At 50.4% G+C, this 10,000-nt stretch overlaps 1 protein-coding gene across 1 annotated transcript in view; it reads right to left on the reverse strand.

Annotated features, from left to right (window-relative positions):
- Positions 1-9,358: 9,358 nt before the first annotated feature.
- The window catches only part of LOC125481624 (RNA-binding protein FUS-like), a gene marked incomplete at its 5' end in the record, with an annotated part of 15,075 nt that continues 14,433 nt past the window's right edge, over positions 9,359-10,000 (reverse strand). Inside the window, one exon of the mRNA XM_048593437.1 lies at positions 9,359-9,609. Within this exon, the coding sequence (XP_048449394.1) occupies positions 9,522-9,609 (88 nt within the window). The remainder of the gene's footprint in view (positions 9,610-10,000) is intronic.

Below are 10,000 nucleotides of genomic sequence, written 5' to 3' on the forward strand. Positions count from 1 at the left end.
TGGGAAATTGTCCCGTAGTGCCCAGGGATGTGCGGGTTAGGGTGGGATTGGCCGTGGGAAATTGTCCCGCAGTGCCCAGGGATGTGCAGGTTAGGGCAGGTTATAGGGGGATGGGTCTGGGTGGGTCGCTGTGAGGGTCGGGGTTGACTTGTTGGGCCGAAGGCTCTGTTTTCCACCCTGTAGGGATTCTATACATATATATATATGGGCTGTCTCGTGTAGCGGGGCCGATCCCAACCCAGCAGGATCGGCTGGACTGTCAGTCGATTTTTCGGGGCGATGGATTTGCTCCAGCCTCAGGAGCGGTGCGTACAGCTCCCAGTCCCCTTGAGGGAGGGAGGGAGAGAGAGAGAGAGAGGGCGAAGCCTCGGAACGTGTCGGGAAAGGCTAGCCCGATTCCCATGAGGGAGAAGAGGTCGAGGGTCGCCTGAGCGAAAGCCAAGATCTGAGGAGGCTTGAACAAGATGGAGGACAGCTGCCCTTGGCGGAGGAGCCTGGGAAGAGAGGGCGTGCCCTCAGGGCCAAGGGGCAACCCGCATCACGCTGAGAAAGAGGTCTAACTTAGTCTCTCGGAGTTCAACAGGGCCTTCCTCTTGGCTCACCGCGTCAACGCCAAACAGCAAACACTTAACTGTCCTAATCCCGTTTACCTGCACTTGGCCCATTGCCGACGTGACCTGGATTTTAAGAGCCCTTCGAAGGTCGCGAGATTGTCTGCCTCTACCACCCTCGAGTTGTGCGTCCCACGTTTCTGCCACAGTGGTAGAGAACGCTTCGGCAGACCTCCCTTGCTTTATCGACTTTCCCTCCTCCTATATTCTACGCCCGGCTAACGGAGGCGACGCCTTCCTCTGTTCCCTGCGCGGACCCCCTTTCGGAGAATCCGTGGACCTGTGCCCCAAACTCCCTTTGTGTACCGCCCCAACTCAGCCCCCCGTTCTCCCTCTTTAAAACTTCAGAATGCGCCACCTCTCTCTTCACCGGGATTAATGGCCTAGTGGTACTTCCGCTGGACTGTTAACCCAGATAACGTTCTGGGGGACGTGGGTTCAAATCCGGCAGATGGTGGAATTTGAATTCAATTTAAAAAAATCTAACGATGACCGTGAATCCGTTGCCGATTGTCGGGAAAAACCCATCAGGTTCACTCATGCCCTTTCGGGAAGGAAACTGCCATCCTTACCTGGTCTGGGCCTACACGTGACTCCAGACCCACAGCGACGTGGTTGACTCTTAACTGCCCACTGGGGCAATTAGGGACGGGGCAATAAATGCTGGCCCGGCCAGCGACATCCTCATCCCGTGAATGAATAAAAAAAACGCTGTCCGCCATTGCTCTGCCCAGTTTGCAAGGTGGTTATCGATATCAGACCTTCCCCACCCCATCAACAGTTTTCTTGCCCCCACCCCCCACTCCACCTCACGGACCTAGAGGCTTCCAACCACCCCAAAAGTGACCCTCGACCTTTCCCTCCTGGTTGCAGGCCCGTTTCGGTTTTCCGCCTTCCCTCAAATCCCATGGGGCTTTGGGAGCAGGCTGCTACGCTGGGCCTAGTCTAAGGCCTTCACTGAAGCCCACGTGAACAATGGCAGTGACATTACCCTCACCGACGTACCTTTTGCAAAACGCTTGGACAGAAACAATTACTGAGGCGAACGAATCCGTACTGACTAACACCACCACCCCCCCCCACCCCCGCCACAGCCTCTCCAAGTATTGGCTAACCTGGTCCCTCAGCACGTTTTCCAATTGCCTTCCTATGTCAAGTTAACCTTGACCTGCCAAGAGAACAGGTCTCGCGGAATTCGCTAGGCCTCTAAGCTAAAGGTACCCTACGGCACAAATCGTTAACGTTCCTGACCGAAGTAATTCGATGGAGAGGGCGTTCCTGACAGAGGAATTTGTGGGAGAAGACACAGAACAGTCTGTCAGCCAGCCTCTGGTCATCTGACCGTTTGCCTCCATCGCAACCTCATCGGGCCTTTGTGCGTGAATAATGAAAACACATCTAATGGGTGGCAGGCAAACGTACAGGGTCGGACAGGAAGCGATTCGAAAGCCAGTCAGACCGTAGCTGGGACATGAAGACGCCCCTTATGTAAGGAAAGCTTTGCCAGCATTGCTGGCAATCCCGAGTAGGCCAACCCCAGACGGGCCTCACAGCGATTTGTACCCAAGAGGGGTCGCGGGTGGCGTCGGGCAATGTGCAACAACTGGCCGCCTGCACAAGCCGCACCCCACCACCCGATGCCCAGCTGCGATCGTACCCGTGGTTGGGTCGAGGGCTTGTGGGTTGGAAGGCAGGACGTTAGAATTTGGTGTTTGTAAGCGGCGCGTGGTCCCCTTTAAAAGACAATGTGCTTTTTTTTCTCTATGCTTAGAGATTCAAGAAGGATGCCTGTGGGTTTGCAGATGCAAGGAGCACCTGAAATGAACCATTTGTATCACGCTGTTGACGGGCAAAAGCAGCATTTTTTCTTACAAAGAGGACAGATTTTCGAACTTAGCCAATGAATTTAAACCAGGCCCTTAAGATACCAAAACCCAATTAAATTTAAATCTGACGCTTTTGACAACGTAAGACCGATCCTATTTTAAGAAATGGATATGTCACTAAGGGTATAAAAGATGGGGGCATTTGGAAAATTTGGAGAGAGCTAACTGCCATCGACCAAGAGGACAGCTCTCTCAGAATTCTCTGGGCCTTAGAGTAAGCTCCATCTAAATTAAAGATACCTACGGCACAAATAGTTAATGATCCTGACAAAAATAATTCAATGGAGAAGGCGTTCCTGACATAAGAATTAGTTGGAGAAGACACAGATTCTGAAAGACGTAACTTCGAGAGTCTAAAGTCTTAATTTTTTTTAAATTTTATGTAAGTGGGACTTCTATTTATTGGAACAGCACACTGTTAGAATTTTGTCTTATTCGGAAATAGTGGTTAGAAAAGGGATTTATTCAGTTTGTTAATAGTTCAGTTAATTTGTTCACTGTTAGATAAATAAATAGTTACTTGTTGATTATGAAGTGAGTGTTATTTTGTTTAACCTCCTTTATAATAGGTTGGGGGGCTCTTTTAACACATGTAGGCGTGCCTGTCTCTCTCTCTGGGTGTTTCGGTTTTAGTTATCGGAGTTGTGGGTGGGGGGGGGGGCTCGATCTCTGCTTTATAACGCCGTTAAAATGAGCACCCTAAGATCAGGACTTAGTTGGCGTGAGTAGGAGAGACTTGGGAACAGCCTCAGTGTAGAGGGACAACCCGAGATGCTGAGGAATTTTTTTTTTCCCTTGGTGGGGTAAAAAGCCTCTGACTGTCCACCCTTTCTACACCTCTCCTCATTTAGGCAGACATCTATCAGGTCACCACTAACCCCCTGACCTCAGCCTCCATCTTTCCAGTGAAAGCCATCCTGGTAAACCTTCCCCGCACCCTCTCTGATGCATCCCCATCAATTTGCCAACTTTTACTCGTTCCACGCCCCAGCCGACGAAGGCGAGCGCGCTGTACCGCGTTACCCGCTGTCGATCTGTGGGCCTGGACGCCCAGATCCCTCTGCATGGTCGCGCTCTTCAAGGGCTCCGTCTACAGAGCACGTTGGACATCGGGAAAGGGCAGCCCAGTTACGTTACTGTTGCTCACAGCCACGAGGCTCGAAGCGCCTCTTGAAGGCTCCTTTCAAGGGAGGCAATTGGACCAGTTCAAGGTGTGAAACGAAGGCGATGATCTAAGTTATCCCCTTAAGACGTGACCTCTCCCGTAGATCAGGGGAGGGAGGCCAGCGCGTTCAGATTTCCAGAAGGCATTTCGCGAGGTCTGTGTTAAAGGTGATTGTGGGAAGTGAAAGCTGATGGTGTTAGTAGGTAACGTCTTGGCACAGATTGAAGCCTGGCTGGCAAACCGGGAGCAGAAGTTAGGAATAAGTGGGTCTTCCTTTCCAGTCGTTCAGAGTTGCTCAGCGCTGGGCACTCAACTCCTACAATTTATGTCAATCGTTTGGAACAGAAGTGGCGACGACAGAGCGAGGCAAGAGGACAAAATGAGGCAGCGATTGGCTAGGCAAAGCTGAAGTAGAACATAACGCAGGCGAAAAGCGGGAGGTGTCCACTTTGGCAAGACGGAATTGAACGAAAAACGTTGTCTCAGGGGGACTTTGAAGCTTCTTGAGAGGCAGCGACACCCCAGTGTGTGTGAACCACAGAAACTTACGATTCAGGCCCAGGGAGATGTTTGGAAACCTAATGGAACGTCGTAATATATCATGAGGGGGATTGAACGTAAAAAAAATCTGCTAAGGGCACCCGGAGTCCCGTGGGCAATATCAGTCTCTGTATTTAAGCAAGGATTGGAGGCCGTTCAGAGATCGCTTACTAGATTATACAGTCATACAGCATGGAAACAGACCTTTCGGTCCAACTCGCCCAGGTATCCTGAACTTGAACCATCGTCCCATTTGCTTGCACCTGGCCCATATTCCTCTAAACCTTTCTTACCCATGTGGCTGTCCAAATGTCTTTTAAATGTTGCAATTGTACCAGCATCTACCACTTCCTTTGGCCGTTCATTCCACCCACGAACTACCCCCTTGTGTAGAAGGTTGCCCCTCGCATCCATTAAACATTGTCCTCCTCGCACCTTAAAAACATGTTTCAAACTCCCACAGCCTCGGGAAAGGCTGTTCACCTTATCCATGGTTTTATAGGGTTGCTCCTCAACCTCCTACACTCCAGCGAAAATGGTCCCAGCCTTTCCTTTTAACTCATAACCCTTCAGTCCCGGCAACATCCTGGTAAATCTTTTCCGGACCCTCTCGGTTTGATAACGTCCTTCCTGTAAACAGGGAGACCAGAACTGGACACAGCGCTCCAGAAGAGGCTTCACCAACATCCCGAACAACCTCAACATGACATTCCCAACTCCTATACTCGAAGATTTAAGGTTCTGAACAGATTGGCCATGACCTTTTTAATTATTGGAGTGAAACTGAGGGACCTACTCCTCACTTATATGCTTGCCTGGTCCTCCAAGTCCTGAGCTGGGACTAATGATTGTCCGACAGGGGAAGGGGAAGCTAGTATTGCCCACCATTTCTCAATGGTACAGTGACGCCCTGAGGAATCTTGGGATACTTGGCCACAGTGCCCTGAAGGTTGGACAATCAAGTGAAGGTGGCACACCGGGCTCTTGAGTTTAACAGTCAAGACATAGATTTTTCTTTTCATTTTGTGGGATGTGGGCATCGCTGTCTGGGCCCAGCATTTCTTGCCCGTCCCTAGTTGCCCCTTGAGAAGGTGGGGGGGGTGAGCTGCCATCTTGAACCACTGCAGTCCTCCTGCTGTGGGTCGACCCACAATGCCCTCAGGGAGGGAACTCCAGGATTTTGACCCAGCGACAAGTGAAGGAACGGCGATATATTTCCGAGTCAGGATGGTGAGGGGCTCGGAGGCGAGCTTGCAGGGGATGGTGTTCCCGTGTATCTGCTGCCCGTGTCCTTCTGGATGGAAGTGGTCGTGGCTTTGGAGGGTGCTGTCTGAGGATCTTTGGTGATTTTCTGCAGGGCGTCTTGTAGATGGTACACACTGCTGCGACTGAGCGTCGGTGGTGGGGGGAGTGGGATGCTTGTGGATGTGGTGCCAATCAAGCGGCTGCTTTGTCCTGGATGGTGTCAAGCTTCTGGAGTGATTTTGTCGCTAGTGTGTTAACGTGCTGAGTCCAGTTGCGTTTCTGGTCAATGATAACCCCCAGGATGTTGATAGTGGGGGATTCAGTGATGTTAACACCATTGAATGTCAAGGGGCGGTGGTTAGATTGTCTGTGACGCTGGGGACCACTGGAGGAGGCCGAGATGGATCATCCACCCGGCACTTCTGGCTGAAGATTGCTGCGAATGCTTCAGCCTTATCTTTTACACTGATAGGCTGGGCTCTTCCATCATTGAGGATGGGGATTTTGTGGAACCTCCTCCTCCAGTGAGTTGTTTAATTCACGACTGGATGTGGCAGGACCGCAGAGCTTAGATCTGATCCGTTTGTTGTGGGATCACTTAGCTCTGTCTGTCACTTGCTGCTTTCGCTGTTTGATGTGCAAGTAGTCCTGTTTGGTGGCTTCACCAGGTTCACACCACATCTTCAGGTATGCCTGGTGCCGCTCCTGGCATGCCCTCCTGCACTCTCCATTGGACCCCTGGCCTAATGGTAATGGTTGAGTGGGGGATATGCCGGGCATGAGATTAAAGGTTGTGTTGGAGTACAATTCCACTGCTGTTGGTGGCCCACAGTGCCCCATGGATGCCCAGTGTTGAGTTGCTATATCTGTGCGAAGTCTGTCCCATTGAGCACGGTGATAGTGCCACACAACACGATGGAGGTTGTTCTCAATGTGAAGGCGGGACTTTGTCTCCACAAGGACTGTGCAATGGTCACTCTTACCGATACTGTCATGGATAGATACAACTGCAGCTGGCAGATTGGTAAGGGTGAGGTCAGGAATGTTTTTCCCTCTTGTTGGTTCCCACACCACCTGCCACAGACCCAGTCTAGCAGCTATATCCTTTAGGACCCGACCAGCTCCATCAGTAGTACTGCTACCGAGCCACACTTGGTGTGGACATTGAAATCCCCCACCCTGAGGACATTTTGTGCCCTTGCCATCCTCACTGCTTCCCCTAAGCGTTGTTCAACATGGAGGAATACTGATTCAGTAGCTGAGGGAAGGATAGTATGTGGTAATGAGCAGGAGGTTTCCTTGCCCATGTTTAACCTGAAGCCATGAGACTCCATGGGGTCTGGAGTCAATGTTGAGGACTCCCAGAGCAACACCCCCCAACCCTCTATCCCACCGTGTGCCCCCCGCCGTGCCGGGTCCGTCCTGCCCGTGGGACAGGACATGTCCAGGGACGGTGATGGTGGTGTCTGGGACACCGCCTGTAAGGTATGATTCTGCAAGTACGACTATAACAACTGTTGCTTGACTATTCTGTGAGACAGCTCTCCCAGTTTTGGCCCGAGCCTCCACGTTCCAGTTTCATTTCTTTTGACACTTGGTAGCGATTGGTACAACGGAGTGGATTGCTAGGCCATTTCAGAGTCTAGTTGAGAGTCAACCACATTGCTGGGGGTCTGGAGTTACATATAGGCTAGAGCAGGTGAGGGTGGCAGATTTCCTCCCCTGAAGGACAATAGTGAACCAGATAGGTTTTTCTGACAATTGGCAATGATTTCACAGTAATCAGTAGGTTCTCAATTCCAGACTTCTTTTTTGAATTACAATTCCACCAGCTGGCATGGTGGGATTTGAAACCAGGACATCGACTGGGTTTCTGGATTAAACGTCTCACGCTAATACTACTAGGTGACCAACTACCCTAGGAGCAGGGAGGTGACATCAGGAGCCGTACAGGACGTTGGTCAGGCCACAGCAGGGAGTACACAGTGCACCGTCCTGGTCTCCACACCACAGGAAGGATGTGACTGTGGTGGGAGGGGCTGGAGGGGAGATAGCAGGACGGAGAGGCAGGGTAAGCTCAGGATGTTTTCTTTGGAGCAGAGAAGGCTGGGGGCGGGAAAGAAAGCAAGTGGGGACCTGAAGTTGTCAAAGGTCAGGAGGGGCACAGACAGGGTGGGTAGGAAGGAGCAGTTGAAGGATCTGTAACGTTGTGGGGGGGGGGGGTGCATTTTAAAATGGAAGGTAGGCTGTTTGAGAGAACTGGGAGTGGTGGTTGGGGGTCTGAAGCACCCTGCCGGGCAGTGTATTCGAGTCAGGAAACCACACAATCTTTAGAAAGTGCCCAGCTGAGCTGCTTGGAACAATTGTGTTGTGGGCCTAGACTGTCAGCACAGACTCGATAGGCCAAACAGCCATTGTGATACTCAAATATGATCTTTGATACCATGTCCCTCAGCCATTTCTTCTCTTCCTGATCAATCCCATCACTGGCTTTTGTCTTCAGCGGTGCATAGATTGGGGGCTGATGCATTCTAAATACACACTCCCGACAACCCCCCCTACCCGTTTAATTTACAACCATTCAACTCAGTGCCTTTCGTGATCATGATTCGACTGAAGATCCTCCCCCACCCGCCCAAGTTCCTGCAGAGTCCCAGTCACCCGTTGTGTCTCAAATACCAGCCCCCAGGCTATCGAGCTCAGATCCAGAGATTTACAGAATTAGATGCAGGAGCACAGCAAGTCCAGTTGGCCCATTGGACGGCAGAGCAGTTTCAACACCAGCACTGCTGTCCTGCCTTCCCCCGAATGGCCCAGGCTCTGTGGGAAAGACTTTCACACACTGGCTCCTTGCCAAGAGACAAAACTCCTCCTGACTTCGATAGGGGACCCCGTGACTGAGAGGATGCCCTCTCCCACAAAAGGGGAGAAAATCTCTCCCTATCTCCCCCTGCCAATTTTGCTAAGAATCTTCAATGTGTCATTAATTCTCATAAATTCAAATGAGTACAGGAATGGCAAGACTGACCTGTGAAGAGATGCCGGATCGTGGGGGGGGGGGGGGGAAAAAGGGGGAATCTCAAACTGTTGTTTGTTATTTACATAAATGGTTTGATTAGAATACAGAAGGCATGGTTAGTTCAGTTTGCAAATGACACCAAAAGAATTGCTAACATTGGGCAGTGAGGAAGGTTATCCAAGATTAGAGACCTTGATCAACTGGGTCAAAGCTCGGAGGAGGGGCAGATGGAGTTTACTTTGGATAAAATGCAAGGTATCGCATTTTAGAAAAAAGGCAAACCACAACAGCATTTATATATTTAATGGTAGGGCCCTGAGAACTGTCACAGAGCGATCTAGGGGTGCAGGTACACAGACCCTTGGAAGCAGTGGTGAAGGCAGCATTTGGCACACTTGCCTTCATTGGTCAGGAGTGTAGGAGTTGGGACGTCATGCTGCAGTGAGCCCACTTTCGGAATACTGCACACAATTCTGGTCACCGGGCTGTGGGAAAGAGTTCATTAAACCAGAAAGGGTGCAGAAACAGTTTGCAAGGATTTGCAGAGACTGGTGGGTTTGAGTTACAACAAGAGGCTGGGGATGGGAAAGAGGCAGATGGGAGGTTCATAAAATCACAGATGGGCACGGATAGGGTGAAGGGCCCAGCTCTTTCCCCCAGGTCCGGGGAGTCAGTGTGAGCAGATTTTTGTTTCCAGCCATAGATTTCAGAGAGTCACACAGCACAGAAACAGACCGTTCGGTCCAACTCGGCCAGGCTGACCAGATATCCTAAACTGACTTAGTCCCGTTTGCATAACTGCTTTAGAGACAGCTTGAAAGATCCAAAAATATCCCAGCAAGCTCACAGAAATTCACCTCGTCCCCAAGCAAAGAAGCGATAGGAGCCAGGCTTGTTAAAACGGTTGGAATTTTAATGTCAACTTTTGAGAAAATACAGGTAAAATCCAACAGATACAAAACCAAAATGAAACAACAGCTCCCCTCACAATATAACGGTTATTACACAGCTCGCAGCACATCGCAAACACAGTAACGGTGTATAAAATAAAAAAATTAAAAGGTACAAATCCCATATGGTCCCAATGAATATGTACACAATCTAATAGGGTCTCTCTCGCCGGTCCTGCCTGTGGTCACTCCTGGAGAGAGAGAACAAACGGGTTAGAAATCTCTCTCAAACAGTCCAAGGACAGATTTCCTCAAACCCATCAGCTGTCTTCACGATGGTAAAAGACTAACTTCATAGCAGTTTGCACACCCGCGGGAAGGGGCTAAAAATAGAGATAACGTGGCTCCCTGATCAATCCAACAGGGAACCAGTCAGAGAGAGAGCACCATTAGCAATGTGAAATACCCCCAAAGGGGCATCACAAGATGCTTATATGACCCAACAGCCAAAGGAATCAGCTTTAAGGATCTGGTTACGGACAATGTTCCTGTTAGACTGAAAGGGTAAGGCTGGTATGATTAAGGAACAACAGATGCATAAAGATAGTGAGGGTCTAGTCAAGAATCAAGGAGAATTTTATTTT

Source organism: Rhincodon typus, unplaced genomic scaffold (genome assembly GCF_021869965.1).
Source record: "Rhincodon typus isolate 14 unplaced genomic scaffold, sRhiTyp1.1 hic_rhity00002868, whole genome shotgun sequence".
NCBI lineage: Eukaryota > Metazoa > Chordata > Chondrichthyes > Orectolobiformes > Rhincodontidae > Rhincodon > Rhincodon typus.